This window comes from Polypterus senegalus, chromosome 2, assembly GCF_016835505.1.
Source record: "Polypterus senegalus isolate Bchr_013 chromosome 2, ASM1683550v1, whole genome shotgun sequence".
Classification (NCBI taxonomy): Eukaryota; Metazoa; Chordata; class Cladistia; order Polypteriformes; family Polypteridae; genus Polypterus; species Polypterus senegalus.
Window position 1 is genome coordinate 251,325,126 of NC_053155.1, and position 20,741 is coordinate 251,345,866.

Consider the following 20,741-nt stretch of genomic DNA (forward strand, 5'->3'; position numbering starts at 1 on the left):
CTCAATGAAAACCGCTTTACAAAATTCCACAAATCAAGTTATTCGGCTCTGCTCATGAGCAATAGCTGGCTCTCTTGGTTCCTAAACAGCTGAAATTATTAGAACGACCATTTTTAAAGCCCATTTTTGCAATATTATAACCTACGCTCCGTGGAAAATATTATTTGGTATCATGTTAGTTGTAACATTTATACAGTTTATGAAATATGAACACATCAATTCTTTATTAAATGTGCACTAAAACGTGGGTATTTTATGTATTGAAATAAACTTTACAAAAACACCTTTAGAGTAATCTTGTAAAATAGCAGCAAGTTTTGTCAGTGCCCGTTACTCTTTATATTCACGTCAACACGTGCTATATCCTAATCTTCATAAGCATCAGATCACCCCTCACACTCTTGAGCTCACATAAAGAGGACACAGTGACAAACGCCGGCTCTTCTTCAAACACGTGATGCGACCCTTTAATTTCTAGACAGCCGACGCTGGCAAACACCCTCAACTACCGACTACTCCATACATCCACTTGGTGGCTCCGACTACCGCGAAGACAAGCAGCTACTGAGCAGTAAGGGAGCCAGCGCGCCGTGCCGCTATTCTCCGCCCCTGCAGCACCGATGTCCAGTCAGCGAGAGGAGTCGGTGTGATATCTTTAGAAGTAGAGTCGCGAAGTCAGGCCTGTCACATTTAAAAACTGAATTCGGAGGAACGGCTGATTGAACGGCAAAACAGCTTTCCCGTGCTTTCGGCTTCAGTTTACTTTGTTTTTTCGTTTATGCAGAAGTAAAAGAGTGTAGCGTTTGCCCACGTCAGATTATCAAGTAAGAGCTACCTGAATAAAGTTTGCACCTTTCTGGATTTTTATATTTCTTACTTGGATGACGCTTCCCTTTTCTGGATATACCTTGGAATTATTACTTTTGGTCACTTTCGCATCGGTCAAAGAGAAGCCAATGTGTTAATCATGTGGAGGAGAAGGCTGCTGTGGAGGGTTGTGTGTTTTGCGCTCCTCGAGATCACTTTGCAAACTGAGTTGGACTGCGGGCAAGTTCGCAATGTTTTTCAGCAGCGCCAGATTGGACCTGTCAAGTCCCTGCCGGAATCGCCGAGGACAGGTAAGCTGGCGCAGCTGGGCATTTCAAACTTTCTTTAACTTACGCGAATGCAAACACATCGGCCGCCCTGGCAACAAGAAGACGTAACTTTTAAAGTGACGCAGATCGGGGGTGTTTGACATTTCCCTATGCTTTCTTTTGTATTCTTTTGCGCAGATTGGAAACTTTCGCTGGTAACAAATAACGAATCCGTCAAAATAAGAGAGGCTGCTGTAAATCAGCACTAGATTAAGTTTGAATAAGCACTGGCACTGACTCGCATCGATCCGGTCATTTAGAGCCCCAGCAACCTGAATTGAAGTTACACTGTTTGTTTTACACCAGTGAAAGATATCCTTGGCAGTCACGTTGTTAAGTACGTATTACTGCATTGTATCATGAAGAATGGAATAGGGGAATTTAATTAATAAAGTGTTAAAGACAGGCAGAGCCCGATTTCACTGAGGAAAGTACGGTGGATTAACGGAACTGCATCCCAGCTGCATTTCAAATACCCTTCTGTGTGAAGTCTGCAGTATCAGCCCTTCACTTTGTGAGATTTTCATCCACAGATATGCGTGTCTGGTGGGGTTGACAGCTCAAAATGAGCTCAGTGTGAGGGCGCCCCGCGATGGACTGGGAGCCGGACAGGCTCCGGATTTCCGCCACCGTGAAAGTGGATTATGTGGGATCAGTAAATGGATGGAAAGCGATCTTGCTTTACACAGTATAACTGAGCCAAAAAAAGGGGGATTTGAATTATCATTTCTTGTCCGGAATAATCGCTTTACAAACACCCAAACAGACCAGTAGGGTGTTTTAATTGCGCAAATTGAGAAAATGCAATAGTCATTTTTATTGACACACATTTCATCTTTTTCAGTTTTTTTTAGATGTTGCCCATAAAATGTATAAGACATAGAAAATTACATAGCATCACTAGAGAACAATACGAATTAATGATCACATAACATCCAGAACACTCATTTATTCAAATCTAAGTTCACAGAGCAGCGTACGGGGAAAAAAGTATTCAATATACAATCATGTATTGCGTTAAAATGGATCCACAAATTATTATGAAAAGGTGTTGATTATTCTTAAGTAAAATTACAAAAATAGTTAAAAATCGGAGAACGTAATGCAGCTCACGCAGCCCTCGCTTTAATGAATCGTAAGAGCAACAACTGAGAGGGCGGATCGGGCAAACGGAGGGCTGCATCTGCGATGAACGTCGCCTTGGGATAGGAAATTTACTTTGAGCTTGATATATGTCGGCATATTCAGGAGGAGAGGTATTTGCAACTCATAATTGTCATTTTTTATCGTAAGCGATGCGTTCATTGTACACTACAGAATATGTCCCTTTTTAAATCTTCTCCGCTTGTTTTGAATACCACGGAGTTGACAGTTAACTCTATTCGATTTAACCAGTCCTTATTAAAATATTTGAATCTTTGCAGAACTATTAAATTCTCAGATCATTATGGAAAGTTTGTACCATCAGAACTCGGCAGTTTACACACTTATGCAATACCCCTCTAACACAGAATAGTGTCTGTAGATCAGACGGATAATTGACGTGAACAAGCAAAGCCCTCGGTGATCACTGGCAGCCTTGTGAAGAGATGCAGCGGTGAGTTTCTTTACTTTCTGCAGGTGTTTGGTGCTAAAAGATTTGTTTTTCCAGTATATATGCTTATGTTTGAGTTAAATACACTGGTTGTTATTGGAGATTATGTTGTATTTTGCTGAATTTAAAATTAGAAAAATGATCAGATCCACCAACAGAAACATGTATACTGTAAAGAAGCTTAGATGATAAAATGAAAACTTGGTGCTTCCTTCTGAAATCGGCAGTAATAAGCTACTACCTTAATATAATTATTACCCGTTTTAAATCTTCATTCTGCTAATCATAATGTTACAGACAAGAGCTTTCTTAACCCAGATTGTAACAGTCTGTTTGAAATGTGCGTAGCTCAGCTCCTTTATTGACCAACATCCTCGGTTTGAATGTTATACCTGGTCATTCGTTTTGTGGAGTTTTCATGTTCTCTGCATGCTCTTCTATTGTCTGTGTGAGGTTTACTCCAAATATTCCATGTGTCCACCCACATCCCCAAAGATATGCAGCTTTAGAACAGACTGACTCCAGTGTGGGAGGGTATGTTATTGTGTGTCACTAGGCCCATCCACAGGAAGATTCTTGAAAGAACCTTCATTTATTTAGATCTGAAACAGGTTCCATAAAAAGCCATTGATGATGACTGATGATCACAGACTTGTGGAACAGCAATGGATTTGCGTTTTTAAAAAGACTGCATGCAGTATCACAGGCTCAGTTCATTTTTCTTGATCTGTTGCATCCTGCTATACTTTTAAAAATAAAGGTGCCAGAGTAGTTCACCCCATAGGGCAGTGGCGTTGAACTCTGGGCCTGGAGGGCCACAGTGGCTGCAAGTTTTCATTCTAACCTTTTTCCTAATCAGTGACCAGTTTTCACTGCTGATTAACTTCTTTACCTTTCATTTTAATAGCCCTGTTTATAAGGATTCAGTCATCTGAATTTATTCCTTTCTTCATTAAATGATGGCCAAACAGAAATGAGAAGTGAAACAGATGACCAGCTAAATTGGGATTTCAAACTGCAACCAATTTCACTCCAACCAATCTCTTAATGAGAAGCTGATAATTCTTGCTGTTAATTAAACTCGTTATTTAATTCCATGGCTTGTTGCTGCTCTCATTCTGCCACAGCATGCATTTCCAAAACTGTTGATTTTCTGTTTTCACCATCGAAATGTTTTTGTGACTTGAGAGATCAACTTTACAGAGACCATCACCATTCTTTATTTTCAGATATTGTGTGATGGGCACAGGTGACCTGGCCATGTGGCAGCTTGTTTTGTGGCTCATTATTGTTTGGCTGCTAATTAAGAAAAAAGAAACAACTAAGGGGCCTGAGTCAAGTTAATTAAAACTTAAGCAAAAAAAGTTAATTAGCACTAAAAACTGGTCACTAATGAAGAAGATGGTTACAGTTAGGTCCATAAATATTTGGACAGAGACAACTTTTTTTATAATTTTGGTTCTGTACATCACCACAATTAATTTTAAATTAAACAACGTCGATGCAGTTGAAGTGCAAACTTTCAGCTTTAATTCAGTGGGTTGAACAAAAAGATTGCATAAAAATGTGAGGCAACTGAAGCATTTTTTTAACACAATCCCTTCATTTCAGGTGCTCAAAAGTTATTGGACAAATTAAATAACTGGAAAAAAAATGTTCATTTCTAATACTTGGTTGAAAACCCTTTGCTGGCAATGACAGCCTGAAGTCTTGAACTCATGGACATCACCAGATGCTGGGTTTCCTCATTTTTAATGCTCTGCCAGGCCTTTACTGTAGCGGCTTTCAGTTGCTGTTTGTTTGTGGACCTTTCTGTCCAAAGTTTAGTCTTCAACAAGTGAAATGCATGCTCAGTTGGGTTAAGATCAGGTGACTGACTTGGCTATTCGAGAATTTTACACTTCTTTGCTTTAATAAACTCCTGGGTTGCCTTGGCTGTATGTTTTGGGTCATTGTCCATCTGTATCATGAAATCCACCCAATCAATTTGACTGCATTTAGCTGGATTTGAGCAGACATTATGTCTCTGAATACCTCAGAATTCATTTGGCTGCTTCTGTCCTGTGTCACATCATCAATAAACACTAGTGTCCCAGTGCCACTGGCAGCCATGCACACCCAAGCCATCACACTGCCTCCACCGTGTTTTACAGATGATGTGCTATGCTTTGGATAATGAGCTCTTCCACGCCTTCTCCATCCTTTTTTCTTGCCATCATTCTGGTAGAGGTTGATCTTGGTTTCATCTGTCCAAAGAATGTTTCTCCAGAACTGTGCTGGCTTTTTTAGATGTTCTTTAGCAAAGTCCAATCTAGCCTTTCTATTCTTGAGGCTTATGAGTGGCTTGCACCTTGCAGTGCACCCTTTAAAATTCATTGTGGTAATGAAGAACCAAAATTAGAAAAAAGTTGTCTCTGTCCAAATATTTATGGACCTAAATGTAGAATGAAAACCTGCAGCCACTGCGGCCCTCTAGAACTGGAGTTTGACACCTGTGCCATAGGGCGCTAATGTCAGTCCTGGTGGGCTGCAGTGGCTGCAAGTTTTCATTCCAACCTAATTGCCTAATAAGAAACCAATCCTTGCCAGTCTCAGACCTTATTTAATTGTATGGCTTGCTAGTCTGCAGTGTTAGGTTCTTAGTTTTAATTTTGTTTCCTTTCAAATGATATCATCCAAATGATTTAAAGCCTAAAACACATCATTTTCAGCCTGTCACATTTTTCTGTTAAGTGTTTTATTAAACCAAATAGTCCATGATGGATCCACACAGGTGTAAATAGAAACAAGTTAGATGAAGAACTGCGGCTCCTTTGTCATTTGCATTTTATTGCTAATAAGTAGCCATTAAAAACAGTGAATGCAGCAGTTTTAAGACTGAAATAAGCGATTGACTGTGGGGAATCTAAATAAGAGAGACCACTAAAGGAAACAACAAAATGTCACTTGAGAATTAAGTGCTCATTCAGCAATAATGACTGTTCATAAAGAAACTAGATTGGAACAAAAACCTACAGCCACCGTGGCCCTCCAGGACTCACTCTGCCCACCACCACCACCACCATAGGGGACCCATTTTTGGTTTCTAAAAGACCCACCCATATGAAGGTTCCAGAAAGAACTATTATTTATTTAGATCTACAACAGGCTTCCATATAGCGAATAACCACAAAAAGGTGGTAACAAAGCAGTGAAATCGCAATGGGTCCTGATTTTAAAAGGCTGCATACAATACCACAGACAGTCCAGATTTTCTTAACCTGTTAGTTTCCTGCTGGTTAGCCTACCAAACATTAAACATTTCAGGTTTCTTCTACAGTTTAGGAAGTTTTTCAAAGCGCAAAGAATCCATCACAGAATGAAATGATGTTTTGTCCAGCAACGGCTCTTTGAGAAACCACACAATCCAGTAAAGAAACATAAATTGCCATTAAAGGAATGTTATATTTTAAAACTGATAGCCTGCTGTTCACTAAATGTTTCTGTTATGTGAACCTATTAGGAACCTTTTCAAAGCCCAAAGAACCAATTTCATTTGCAAAGAACTCTTAACAGAATGACGTGGTTCTTCATCAAGAAATGGTTCAATGAGGAGCCATACAGCCTAGTAAAATGCCTTTAAGGAGCCATATTGTTTATGAGTTTCCAACATTCTGTTCAGGACTGTTTCCTGCCTTGTGTCCAGTGCTGATAAAATATGCTTTGGGTGCCCGTCACCCTGGAATTGGACAGAACAGATCTGTATTTATTTAAATGGTTCTCACGGGTAATTTAAAGAGCTTTATGGTAACTGTTTTGGTGAATTATACTCTGTTTTCAAGTTTAGTCAATCTTTCTTTATTTGTTGTTCATGCTCAAGAGCCAAGCATCTTTTACAGCAATACAATCCCACATCATCTATATTATCATTCATCGGATGCTATGAGTAGTTTCCAAGTAGATTACTTGGTATTTGATTCATGTACAGTATAATGGCTAGTGATATTTGTCCAGCTGTTGCAAATTTCTACTGCATGTTGACTTTCTCCCCTGTGATTTAAAGCTTGTGCTAATCTATTAGGACTGTTGAAGGCATTTCCAGTCCACAAACATTTCTTTTAATTTTATCAGGACCATGATGTCATGTGCGGCAACTAGTGAGCTGGTTTCTATGACTACCGAAAATGCTGCTGCTCCCAGTCCTTATTGTATTTATACTAAGGTATTTGTTGTTTTTGCTTAATGAATGCTGCAAGGACAGAATTCATAATCCTTATCTGATTGCATAATTTACAGTTTGTTTTCATTCTATGCAAACTAAATTTCTTTTAAAAAAAGCCTCTAAAAGTGATGACAAGCCTCATGTTAGAGGCGTGAGGTTGCACGGATTGTGAAAGCTTTTAAACCAACAGTCAAGTTTTAAGAATGAAGCAACTTATTAGTTATCATCCAGATTATTAAAAAAAAAACAGTAATGGTGCACTGTGAGTACACTTGACTTGAGCATTAATAGTTTTCATCCTCTTTCTCTGTTTGTTTAGCATTCGTTTGCTCAGAGGTTGATGGGTTTGCTGCTTCCTGAGCAGCTCTTCTTTTCTCCACTCTAGCGGCCCGCTTCTTCTCTTCTTTTGTCACCATCTTTTTGCATTAAAACTGATTAAGTCAGTGTTTGTGTTGCAATTACTTAGTATGTTTTTCTTAGTTTTTCACTTAAGCTTCCATTTATGTCTTCAATTTGCCACAAGAATGATTTAAGATATGAAGAGGTAGAGGAAGTGACAACGAAGTTGGAAGGGATGAGAATGGCGCCCTTACACATGCGCCGTCCTGCTGCCCATTGCCGAGAGTTGGTTCTACAATAAAATAATAAAAAAAAAGAGGAATAACCTTGGAGGTCAATCATCACCCCGAAAGCAAATAGTAGATGTCACATAGTATATGTGTACAAAATTTCAGGTCAATAGTTCAAACATTTTGCGAGCTACAGGTGAATTAAAATCCTGGACAGAGAAATGGACAGCCACAGTAGCACATTATATATAAAGATAATAATTCTAAATACAGCTTTTGAACTACACCAAAGATATGTTGCTGCTATTAAGGTTAGTTATAAACTGCAAATATGAATTCCTAAATAACAACTGAGATCACTAATCTTTCCAAGATGGACATCCTTTATTACAACAAGCTCTGTTCGCTATGATAAGTCTGAGTAAACTAAGGTAGAACTTTTGCTTAAAAAAAAAAGTAAGCTAATTTTCATAACAGACATTTGAAAGTAATCTGTTTACATCAAATAACGTACAAATAAATTGTGTATTCCATAACACTCTTTACATCTTTATCAATCTAAAGATACCAAAATAGTCTGACTGCTTAAAAGTCTTTAGCAAAACATTCTATTATGACTGTAAATCAAAAAGTAAAGGCAATTTGAAAATTATACAAACTGCAATGCATAGAAGCTAACTCAATACAACATGTTCACAATGGCTTATGGGTAGTTTAAACGTTGCACAGCACAGTGCCCTGGCGTTAGCCTTGTTGAAGTCAAGGTCAAATTAACATGGACGCTATGCTGTGGGATTGCATCATTGTTGAATAATGCACCACAGTAAGATTTTTTAGGGCAGATGGAGTAAAGCCTGCTGAAATTCACCAAATGATTTAGGCTCAGTGCAGAAATGAAAATAGCATGACTCAATAAATAGTTTATGAATGGGAAGAAAGGTTTAAAGAAGGAAGAATAAGTGTAACAGATGAAGCTCGATCTGGTCAGCCATCAACATTGCACAGACAAGCCCACATCAAAATGATAAATGCCTTCATCTGAGATGACTGATGAATCAGGTTGTCATCTGTTGCTGCATTTTTGGATATCGGCTATGGATCTGTACACACCATAGTCATAGTGCATGATGACCTGGGGTACTGTAAAATTTGAGCAAGATGGGTAACATAATAGCTTTATGATATACACAAGCCAGCTTCCTTTATTGTGCCACACCTTTTGCAAGGAACACTCATACAAACTCACATATTCAGTTACATCCATCTTTAGGATGTTGGAGGACAACTACAGCACCAATATCAAATGCCTGGTGTCATAAATAGGAAATGTGAATACAAATCATTCTTTTTTAATGACCCAAGACAGTGAACTTCTGCCAGTCCACACTGTGGTGTATTCAAAACCTCCCTCTGTTGTGAATGCAAAAAACCTTTCATGATACATCAATAAGATATATAGTTGTTAAATATATGGTGTAAAAGATGTCCCTGCTCACAAAGATACATGTCTTACCTAGACACACAGTGTATCAACAGTGGACACCGTATCTCTTGCACAAAATACCATCCTGTCGCATGTCTAATATATAAAGCAGAGTCGATGTATGTTTGTTTGTCCGCCATACACTTTGCACTGGGCGTCCGATCGCCACCAAACTGGGCATGGGGCTCCTTTGTGACCAGGAGGAGGTCAAGTGGTATGTTTGGTTGGGAAAAATGTCTAATGCAAGAGCGGATGAAACATCTCAAGAAAGGGAAACCAGGCTGTCTGCCAACAGGTGAAGGGCTGCTGATGCAACATGTGGACAAATGCAGCACGATTTAAATGTCCGCCATACAAATCTGCACCAGGCATCCGATTGTTTGTTTGTCAGCCATACAAATCTGCACCGGGTGTCCGATCACCACCAAGCTGGGCATGGGGCTCCTTTGTGACCAGGAGGAGGTCATAGGGTATGTTTGGTTGGGAAAAATGTTCGGGGTGAAGCGCAGGGCATCTTTTCACCGACAGTTCCACACATCCCCGTACTGCCAACAGGAAAAGGGCTGCTGATGTAAGACCGGATGAAACATCTGAAGAAAGGGAAGGGAGGCTGTAGTCGATGTATGTTTGTTTGTCCACCATACAAATCTGCACTGGGTGTCCGATAACCACCAAATTGGGCATGGGGCTACTTTGTGACCAGGAGGAGGTCATGGGGTATGTTTGGTTGGGAAAAATGTCTGATGCAAGAGCGGATGAAACATTTCAAGAATGGGAAATCAGGCTGTCTGCCAACAAGCGAAGGGCTGCTGATGTAACACGTGGACAAATGCAGCACGATTTAAAAAATATGGCTTTCGCATATAACCGACAGGTAGCATATCATGAACATCTTGTCTCTGTTATTGGCCGAATGGATCATATCTGTGTTCATTGTAGAGCTCTAAAATGGAAAGGAGAGTCACCGGGATTGTGTTGCTCAAATGGGAAGGTGAAATTGCCATCTCTACTTTGTCCACCTACACTCTTTGATGTTCAACACCAATTTCAAAGCATTTCTTGAACAACATCAGGAATTACAATTCCTGTTTTCAAATAACTTCTTTTGGTGCAACTAAACAAATACGAGAGGATGAGTTCATGCCTACATTCAAAGTGCAAGGTCATGTTTACCATAGAATAGGATCATTACTTCCATTAACTGATGGGACAATTGAGTTCCTTCAGATCTACTTCATGGGAGATATTTCCATAACAGCTCATCATAGACACAGCAGAATACCAAACGTGAGACTGGACATCGTGATGGATTTAGAACGATTCCTTCATGAGAACAACGCATATGTCACCCTTTTCAAGACTGCACTTCAACGTATTTCAACAGATTATTATAAAGTTGTCATAAGAGCTGACAAAATGCCACAAGGAGAGCATCACTGACGATTCAATGCTCCAACACTTGATGAGGTTGCCATTGTAATGGTAGGCAATGACTTTGGGAAGCGGGACATTATCATTGAGAAAAGGAACAGAAGTCTTCAGCGTGTGGCTGACACACACTGATCGTATGATGCCCTTCAGTATCCAGTGATCTTTTGGCAAGGCGAAGATGGGGAATTCCACAAACAGATCCATCTACGGGCAACTCTGTTGCTGGCAAGAAACTCAGTGCAATGAACTTTTATGCTTACCGACTAATGAGTAGAGTTTCTGAAGAGAATCACATCTTGAAATGCCGGCAACTTTTCCATCAATACATATTATAGAAGCAACTGTTATATCAGGTTGAGCAAGACGTGAAAATGTTTTCATACCAAGAATACCGCTGATTCCGAATGATTTACCTTTTGATTTCAAACGGCTAAAATTTCCTGTTCGTTTGACTTTTGCTATGTCAATTAATAAAGCTCAAGGGCAATCACTGCAAGTTGCCGGCATCATATTGGAAAATCCATGCTTTTCACAAGGACAACTCTATGTAGCATGTTCTAGAGTGGACAATCCTCAGAATTTGTTCATTTTCACACCACAAGGAAAAAAAATATAATACATCCAAAGGCTCTGGAATGACCACTTGTATTACCTATTACAATAAAATGTGAATCAGAAAAATATTTGTTCTATTTCTATGTTGTGTTTTGTTCATTTGGGAAATTCATTATACATTCCCGGGCGGGGTACTCCTGCTAGTAGATAATAAAAATTTCTATGCCAGAATCCTGTTGTGCCATCAAAAATGATCAAGTTCCTTGACATGTAATTTAGAGCATCCTACTGTAACAGGACTTTGGTTTTCTACCATGCAGACTTCAGCATATGGGGAGCAACAGCATTACAACCTCCACACTGACACTCAACACAACAGGGTAATGTATTGAGCTCCCTTCTATACTCTTTGATCACCTTTGCTGATAGTTCAACCATCATAGACCTGATCAGCAACAATAATGAGATATCCTACAGAGATAGCGTCCCACTGCTGACTCAGGGGTGTCAGGAGAGATGAGACATTAGGAAGCAGAAATCAAACCACATTCTTATCAAGAATGGAGAAGATGTTTGTTGAAAGGGTCGGTAGCTTTAAATTGTTTGGAATAATTATTACTGATAAACTGACATGAGCACAGCACATTTCAGCATTGTCAAGTAAGCTCATTAATGTATCTGTTTCCTTAAAGTCTGGAGAAAAGCTCAGATGTCTCCATCTGTTCTCAATGACTTGTACAGGTGCACAGTGGAGTCCATTGTCACTGACTGTGTAACATCTTGGTATGGCACTGCAGAGTTACATGTCAGCAGCACAGAATATTACTAGGACTCAACTGCTTCCTGTTCAAGATAAACAGTATTTAAGACATGCTGATTTAGAAAGGCAAAAAGTCCTTAAAGACCTCAGCCAGCCTTCACTGTCACATCTCTCCCCATTCTGTTTTAGCAAATGTTAGTAGAGCTTTGAACACCTAGACTCAGAGGCAGTTTCCATACAAAACTCATAACTTTACTTAACAGCCAGTCATAAAAACAAATCCTGTATGTGTTCTTGCACTTATTTTAGTAGTTTGTTGTATTTTTTGAACCTTGTGTTGGTATTGTATTACTGTCACTATTCAAAGGAGACATGCAAGTAAGAAGATCATTACAATGTGTACATAAAATAAACTTGAAATTGAACACAAGATCGCCTGTCCTAAAAATGTGGAATCAGATATTTAGCATATTTGATAATATTTTTCATGCATATGACTCATCAATAACTTGAAAAACTCAATGACAACTTCAGAGATACAAAAAAATGTTTATAGCTGTTCTTTTAGCCAGAATAAGGGAACACAATTCAGAATGTTTCTTTTGCATAAATCCCTTAGACCCAGACATATGTTGGTCTTTTAGTATTTGGTCAGAAAACCACAAAATATACACATTATAAATGTTTATTTCCCTAAGTACTTTGGCATCATGTACAGTGTAAACATTTTTCATTGTGTTTGCTAGATAAGTGTTATGTAAAATGTGTTTTTGTTAGACATACTGTATGTACATATACTGCTCAAAAAATTAAAGGAACGATTTGAAAACACATCAGATCTCAATGGGGAAAAAAAAATCATGCTTAATATCTATACTGTCACATGTGCTCAGGGTGAACCTGCTCTCATCTTTGAAAAGCACAGGGCGCCAGTGGTGGACCTGCCAATTCTAGTATTCTATGGTAGATGCCAATCGAGCTGCGCCATGCAGGGTAGTGAGCACAGGGCCCACTAGAGGATATCGGGCCCTTGGGCCACCCTCATGAGGTCTGTTTCTGATTGTTTGGTCTGAGACATTCATACCAGTGGCCTGCTGGAGGTCATTTTGCAGGGCTCTGGCAGTGCTCATTCCGTTCCTCCTTATCCAAAGGAGCAGATACCAGTCCTGCAGATGGGTTAAGGACCTTCTACGGCCCTGTCCAGCTCTCCTAGAGTAACTGCCTGTCTCCTGGAATCTCCTCCATGCCCTTGAGACTGTGCTGGGAGACACAGCCAACCTTCTGGCAATGGCATGTATTGATGTGCCATCCTGGAGAAGATGGGCTACCTGTGCAACCTCTGTAGGGTCCAGGTATCGCCTCATGCTACCAGTAGTGACACTGACCTCCACCTGTTAAACCATTCCTGTTTTGGGGGTTGTCTCATTGTTGCTCTTCTAGTGCACCTGTTGTTAATTTCATTAACACCAAAGCAGCTGAAACTGATTAACAATTCCCTCTGCTACTTAACTGACCAGATCAGTTTCCCAGAAGTTTTTTTGACTTGATGCTATACTCTGATTAAAAAGTGTTCCTTTAATTTTTTTGAGCAGTTTATATTTAATATAGTCACAGGGAATCCTGTCAGGACTGGGGATGTGTATGCTTCTATATAATGGAGAAGAGGATCTGGACCATGAGATGCGCTGGTAATGGCAGCATAACTTCTCTGATTGTACCAGTATAACTGGCAATGTAAGATGTTAGGTAATGGAGCAAGAATATCGTTTGTGTCATACTAATTAAGGCTTGCATTCTGCAGGCCATTTTGTTTTTCTTGTAAAATGAATAATTGCAGTTATCATGCTAATATACTGTATATTGAAGCAGACAAATATATAAGAAACAAATGCATACTGCTGGACTGGAATGATAATTTAAAATTCTCATCTAAGCTAAAGAACAATTCTGGATAAATAAGCTGGAGACATTGATGGTTCTGATTTCATTAGTTATATTGGAAATGTTATTAACTTAAAATGCAGAATACATAGGAGAGCAATTAAGTAATCAAAGGAAATCACTAGATGTGTAACTAAATAAACATTGAGCCATGTCTACATACCAGGGTGGCTGTTTCACGACAGAGTACCATGACACAGCATTCCCAAATCATCTCTGTCTTCGTCTTTCTCACTTTCTCACCTGGCCTCTTTCTTCCTACTGAAAGTTGAGCCATTTCCCCAACTTACCTCTCCAACACTAAGCACACCTTTCTATGGAGCTGAGATGGTAAACCCTGTCATAAGGACTTTTCTGGAATGATATCCGAGGTTAGGTGTAGTGCTATACCAGGTAAGATTTTCTATTGCCCCTACACCCCTAAACCATATGTTCATTAGGTGATTTAAGTCCCTGAGGCAGTCTTCTTGCTGCATTACATTTTTATCACTGCTGTCCCTGCCTGGGGACATGTGTTGCTGTTTGTCAGCCTTCTGTCAGCTCTCTGTGACTTTGCTGTTTTTCTAACAAGAGGGCCTGGCATTCCTGGCAACTACTAGGTTATTCATACTTTAGCATCCCGGGGAAACTTTACATAAATCCACTCATGCCACAAATCAGTCCATATGTCTTGGGGGACCCTGTTGAGCATGCACTTCCCTTGTGGTGCCAGTGGTTCCTTATTGGGATGATGCCCTTGGTTATCTCTCACAGTGCATGCTATCTTGAGCCCTGCACCAGCCCTGTGCCAAATCTTCCTGCCATTCAACTGCAAACAAAGTGACTAATTAGTTATATACAATATATATACATGCACATATGGAATAAAACTTTTTACAGCACATATATAAAATAACTATCAAACATCCTAGTATTACCAAAAAAATAAGATTCTTTCAGCTGTTATTTGCTGTTGGTGTTATTTAGTGACTCTCCTAGGTCGCTCCATAAATTGAAAAAGATGATAAAAGAATGCAGAATTAAATAAAAGTTTAAAGTAAACTTCAAAGTACAGATAACTTTATTCCCTGTTTTGCCTCAACCTCTGAGGAAGAGCTATTGGCAGAAATCAGTTGTTCCATTAGATCATTTTTTTACACCTATTAGAACATAGGATCATTAGAACAATTGTGACAATAACATGCAATTCAGTCCAACAACAACCACCATGTTTACCTAGATTGCCCAAAATAGCAACGAATTGAGACTTGAAGGTCCCTGCCTACACCTCACCACATCCATCCATTGTCTAACCCGCTGAATCTGAACACAGGGTCATGGGGGCTCTGCTGGAGCCAATCCCAGCCAACACAGGGCAGGAACCAATCCTGGGCAGGGTGCCAACCCACTGCAGGACACACACAAACACCAAGCACACACTAGGGCCAATTTAGAATCGCCAATCCACCTAACCTGCATGTCTTTGGATTGTGGGAGGAAACTGGAGCACCCGGAGGAAACCCATGCAGACACGGGGAGAACACGCAAACTCCATGCAGGGAGGACCCGGGAAGCGAACCTAGGTCTCCTAACTGCGAGGCAGCAGCGCTACCACTGCGCCACCGTGCCGCCACCTCACCACACTCCTTGGCAATTTATTCCTTCTGTCTGCTATTCTTTGTGTGAATCAAAACCTTTGTAACATTTGTGTGAAATCCTCCCTTTTCAAGTTTCCAAACATGTCCTTGTGTTCTTGTTGCAGAATTTATTTTAAAGTAATAGATGGAATCTACTGTAGTGATTCCTTTCATGATTTAAACACTTTGATCATGTCTCCACTTAATTTCCATTTGCTTCAACTGTAAAAGTTTAACTTCTTCAATCTCCACTCATATCTCATACCTCTTAGTCCTTAGTCACTCTTCTTTGGACTACCTCTAGTGCTGCTTTGTCTTTTTTGTAATATGGTGGCCAAATCTGTACATATCCTCCAGGTGAAGTTTCATGAGTATGTTTTATAACCTCCCTTAACTTGTACTCAACATATCATGATATACAGGTTGAGCCAAAATTATGTTAACACTAATGGTACTGCTATGTATATACTTGTATACAATTTTTGTGAACAATTTATGTGCCACATATGGTACACGTGTTGAATATGATGGCGAACAGGTTGGGACATTCCTGTAAATCATCTTGCACTTATGAAGTATGTTTTGTGAATAAATTGTTTCCACCTTTGAAATGTTAACATAGGTTATACAGGGTGAGTCAAAAGTAACATCCTAATAGCTTTATTAATCACTTATTAATCAATCAATTTTTTATTAATCAATTATTGTATACGATACACCACTACGACTCCTAGTTGTATTTTCAAGATTCAGACCATTATGTATTCAAATCTAATGTTTCTATTTCTTACTTGTAATACTTAACATTTACTTACCTTCAATTTCATCTTCCATAAATATGCCCAAGTCTATGTACAGTACAAATGCCCCTGTAACAATTTAGCTTGTACTTTATTTGTCCTTTCACCTAATTTAATAAAATCTGCAAACCAGCTTTCAGATCTTATTCTTGTCATATTGATTATGCATATTAAAATAAACAGCTGCCCCAGCCCTGATCTCTGAGGTACACCACTTTAAACATCAACTAATTCTAAAAAAGGTTTCCTTCACCATAACCCTTTGCTTCCTGTGTTTGAGCCAAAGGATTACTTGTCCGCTTTTCATACTGACACTCTGTATAACGTGGAAAGAGTAGGCGGATTTCAATTTCAGTAAAAGCAAGTATACGTTTAATAATTTATGTAACTTGTTTAATTTAAAGCAATCATTTTTTTGCAAATATCACCACACAACAAGAAGAAAAGATGTCATTAGAATGGGTTCTAGGCTACTTTATCACAATTATTTTTTTAAAAAACATAAGAAAAAGGCTTACACAATCACATTTAAAATGATTACATTTACTGTGGTTACAATGCGATTAAACAGCTGTTCTACAAGAGCGGGAAATTACAGTAAAACAAACTACTTCATATTAATTGTTTATACTGCGATTAGTTAAGCTGATATTTACTGTTCATAGTCAGGGCTAGTAATGATTGAACACCATGGTTCTCTTTGCCCTGAGTTTGTTGAAATGATGGAAATGTTCAGGGACATCGCTGAACTCTGCAAAATACATTGAAGTCAATGGGGAAGGAGGAACATGATTTGACTAGATTATAGTGCAAAGGTCTTTTAAATGTCCTATACAGCTGAGGAAGCATCTGCCAACTCTAGTAGACAAATTATTTTGGCCAAAAATCAGAGCTGTGAGGCAGCAATACTAACCACTGTGCCATGGGCATCAAGCAGTAAAAGATGCAGATGGAACAAATACCACAAACAAAATGCAGCACTTGGCCACAAACTAATGATAAGTAAATAAAAATACATTGTGCTCACAGAGTTCCAATCTTGGGACATTCATTCTCCATGCCAGAAAGCAGCCAAGACTGGCTCTTCCCAATGTTCGAAGTCGCTCTTCTTAGCACAGTGATTTTTTTGTTTCCAAGCTATATTTGCAGATACTCTGAACTTTGTTTTTTCCTTCAAGACAATAGAAATACCTTGTAAACTGAAATAAGTCTTTCATTTTTTATTATTATTTCACAGGGCCTCATTCTGATTCAAATGTGGCAGGTGCACTAGGTGCATATGCTTATTATGCACAGTGTTGAAAGTTATACGAGGTGAGACACAAAAATAACCAGATTGATAAAAAAAGAAAAAATTATTGATGAATTACAGCATTCTAAACATTGTCACCTTCTATATACTCCCCCTCCTGATCTCTACACCACTCCGTAAGTATCTTCCATTGATTAAAACAGTGCTGGATGTCTTTTTGCTTGAGGCTCTTTGACAGGCTTGCCATTTTTGTCTTCACTTCATCTATTGAAGAAAAATGTGTTCCCTTCAGGTCACTTTTGATGTTTGGGAACAAGTAAAAATTACGGGGAGCTAAATATGGAGGGTGATAAAGGCCAGGAATGTTTTTGTCAATCAAAAACTGCTTTACGGAAAAAAAAATTCACGAGAAATTTGATGTTGATTTGCTGTTTGATTTTTTTCACCTGACATTATCGCGGCAACTCGTGTAGCATTTGTTGTGCAGATACTGACTGAGCTATTCACAAGATATACCTAGCCGGTTGGCATTTTCAGAGGGCATGTAGGAGGGGATATAGTTCTATAATTCACATCCGGCCGACCTCCAGATGGTTTTCCAGGAAAGCCCCAAGCCCATTCCGGTTATTTTTGTGTCTCACCTCGTATAGATAAGTGGCAGTACTCATAACATTCTCATTATTTTTATTCTTATTGTGGTTAGCTAATGTACCCCTGAAATGGAAATAGTAAAAGTTTTTAAGTTTTTTTTTAAACACATGCAGGATGCAAATCGGCTATATTGGGTTGTGACTTCATGCATGCACAAAGAATATTAGGCAGCAATCTTACAGTATGTAAGCATGACGTTTTTGTACATGGCTGCTACAGCTATGTGATGTGACACTGGCCTCACAATGCATCTTGAGGCGCTGGGAAAAAATATTCTCTAAGCTGACTGCACAGGGAATTTCCAGGAAAACAGTCAAACACTGCATATTCATTGCAAAAAACACTTTGTCGAATTTCGCCAATCAATGCTTGTCAGGAGTTTTAAGGAACTAAAATTGTAAATACTATAAGGCCAAACCTTTTTCAAAAAACAAATCTTTTTTAATGGTTCCAAAAGTGTTGGACAGAGTAGTGTTTCTCAATCATGGGTTACAACCCAGTGTTGAGTTTTGTGGTCCTGCCAGTGGGTCATGAGTTGCTATTGTTTATAATGATAATGAGTCGCTGCTGTGATGATCACACTTGATTCACACTCCTCTCTAATGATCACACCCCCTCCTGTGACGATCAAGTTTGATTTGCCAGGGGGTACCTCCAGTGGGCTGCAAAGACACTTATATGGGAAAAAGTGGGACAAGTCACCATAAAGGTTAGGAAAAACTGAGAGGATGGGATGTACTTCTGTATGTTCATATTTTTGGTTATGAAGCAAATAAAACTGCTGAGATTTTAGGAAAAGTCACAAGACCACTATGGATGTCACAGCCACAACAATAAATGAACATTAAAAATCAATTGGTTAAAATATTGCAATGGTATATAGGTGTAGCTCATAATAGAATCCTCAGTCTTATTTTTTATTTGAGAGTGATTTCAGTAAGTGAACAACTTGTAATACTCAATGTAGAAGTTAAATGAAAGAATATTACAAGACCAATTCTGCATCTTCCAGCTTTGTGCCTTCTTATGAGGCAATCACATGCTGTTTTTATGGCTGCCACACAGCACATGACATTGAGAAGGGCAGGGGGATGCTGTCCATGAACCTGGCCTAAATGCTAAGGAGATAGAAAATAATATTTTTATTAAACACAAATTGTTAAAAAGTGAAGGAAGGGGATAAACATGAGACAAAAAAAAAAAAAAATTCTGGTTACACCCCTGGGCCCAACTATCAAAGTATGTGCCTTTCTGTTTGTTTGGTGGGATGCCTTATGCACTCACCTACCAGTAGTTATCATCAGTATTACTTCACTGTCTTCCTTTGATGCCCCATACCCACCATATATCTCACAGTAGTAAAACCAGGAGTCATCTAGTAGTCATACCTAGGATAACCCAGGGCGAGTAAAAGACAGCTCTTTATTAAAAACAGGTGATATCCAAAAATATCAAAATATCAGAACAAGTCCATCAAAATCATAGCTCGTATTTGTTCAGTGCAGGAATGAATACGATGAATTGGAAAAAAAAAATCAAAACAAAAAAAAACACAAAAACCCCTTTCTTCGTCCCTCTTCAGGCTGCTCAAAGGGAACCAAAAAAAAAAAATAAACAAAAAAAAAACACAAGTATAATCCCAGTCTATTTCCCTTTTCTAAGGCTGCTCAATGAAATAAAGGACTTGTTTCAAAAAGAAAATGTAACCACATTAATGTCCAGCTCATTGCATTTATCCTCACTTTCACAAGCTCTAGGGCAGGGGTGTCCAACCAGTGCCGGATTTAGACTTGATAAGGCCCCAAGCCAGTGGTTCCCAAACACGATCCTGGGGTCCCACTGTGGCTGTAGGTTTTTGTTCCAACCAGATTTACAATCAGTGGTAATAATCAATAACAACTGATCTCATTTAATTAGGTTGTCTTTTTTACTCTAAACAGTATGTTTTTTTACATTTATAAGACATTTAGAAATATTTCTATGTGATTTAAGTAGAAATAAATAAATAAGTAGAACTAATTCTCTTGTTTTCTCCTTTTCCTGTGTAGTTTGTTCCTTTCATTTACCCCTAATATTGACAATTAACAACCAGTTGACACCTGGGATGATGAATGCAGCAACAAATTCAGTGTCAGACCCGCTAATTAGTAAAAAATCAATTAAATAACCAGAAAAGCAGAATGAAAATTAGGTTGAAAATGTGATTAATGATTTAAAAAAAAATTGTATATTCCCCATATAACTGCTTATTACATTTTAATAAAAATTAAAAAAAAAATCAACTTAGTTTGTAATTTCTACATTGACTTAAAAACTCAGAAACTGGGAAATAATTACTCATTTAATTAGGCTGAGAATTCAATGCAAAACGGAAGTTGGTTGGAACAAAAACCTACAGCCACAGTGGGTCCCCAGGACCGAGTTTGGGAATCACTGCCCTAAGCTATTTGAGACATGGGGCCCTTTATAAGTATATATGACAATTGCTCACAATTTGTTTTGGGGGCCCCCAAGAAGGCGGGGGCCCTAAGCGATAGCTTGTGTAGCTTATATGTAAATCCTGCACTGTGTCCAACTCCGGTCCTGGTGGGTCGTAGTGGTGCCAGGTTTTCATTCTAACCCTTTTACTTACCAGTGACCAGTTTTCACTGCTAATTAACTCTTTTTCCCTTCATTTTAGTAGCCCTGTTTTTAAGGATTCAGTGCTCTGAATCGATTCGTTTCTTCATTAAATGGCAGCCAAACAGAAATG

The 20,741-nt window shown here is 38.9% G+C and overlaps 1 protein-coding gene across 1 annotated transcript in view; it reads left to right on the forward strand.

Moving 5' to 3' along the window:
• Nucleotides 1–525: 525 nt before the first annotated feature.
• Nucleotides 526–20,741, forward strand: part of gpc5a (glypican 5a) — a 992,726-nt gene continuing 972,510 nt past the window's right edge. Inside the window, exon 1 of the mRNA XM_039746320.1 lies at nucleotides 526–1,118. Coding sequence (XP_039602254.1) covers nucleotides 968–1,118 — 151 coding nt within the window. The 5' untranslated portion in view covers nucleotides 526–967. The remainder of the gene's footprint in view (nucleotides 1,119–20,741) is intronic.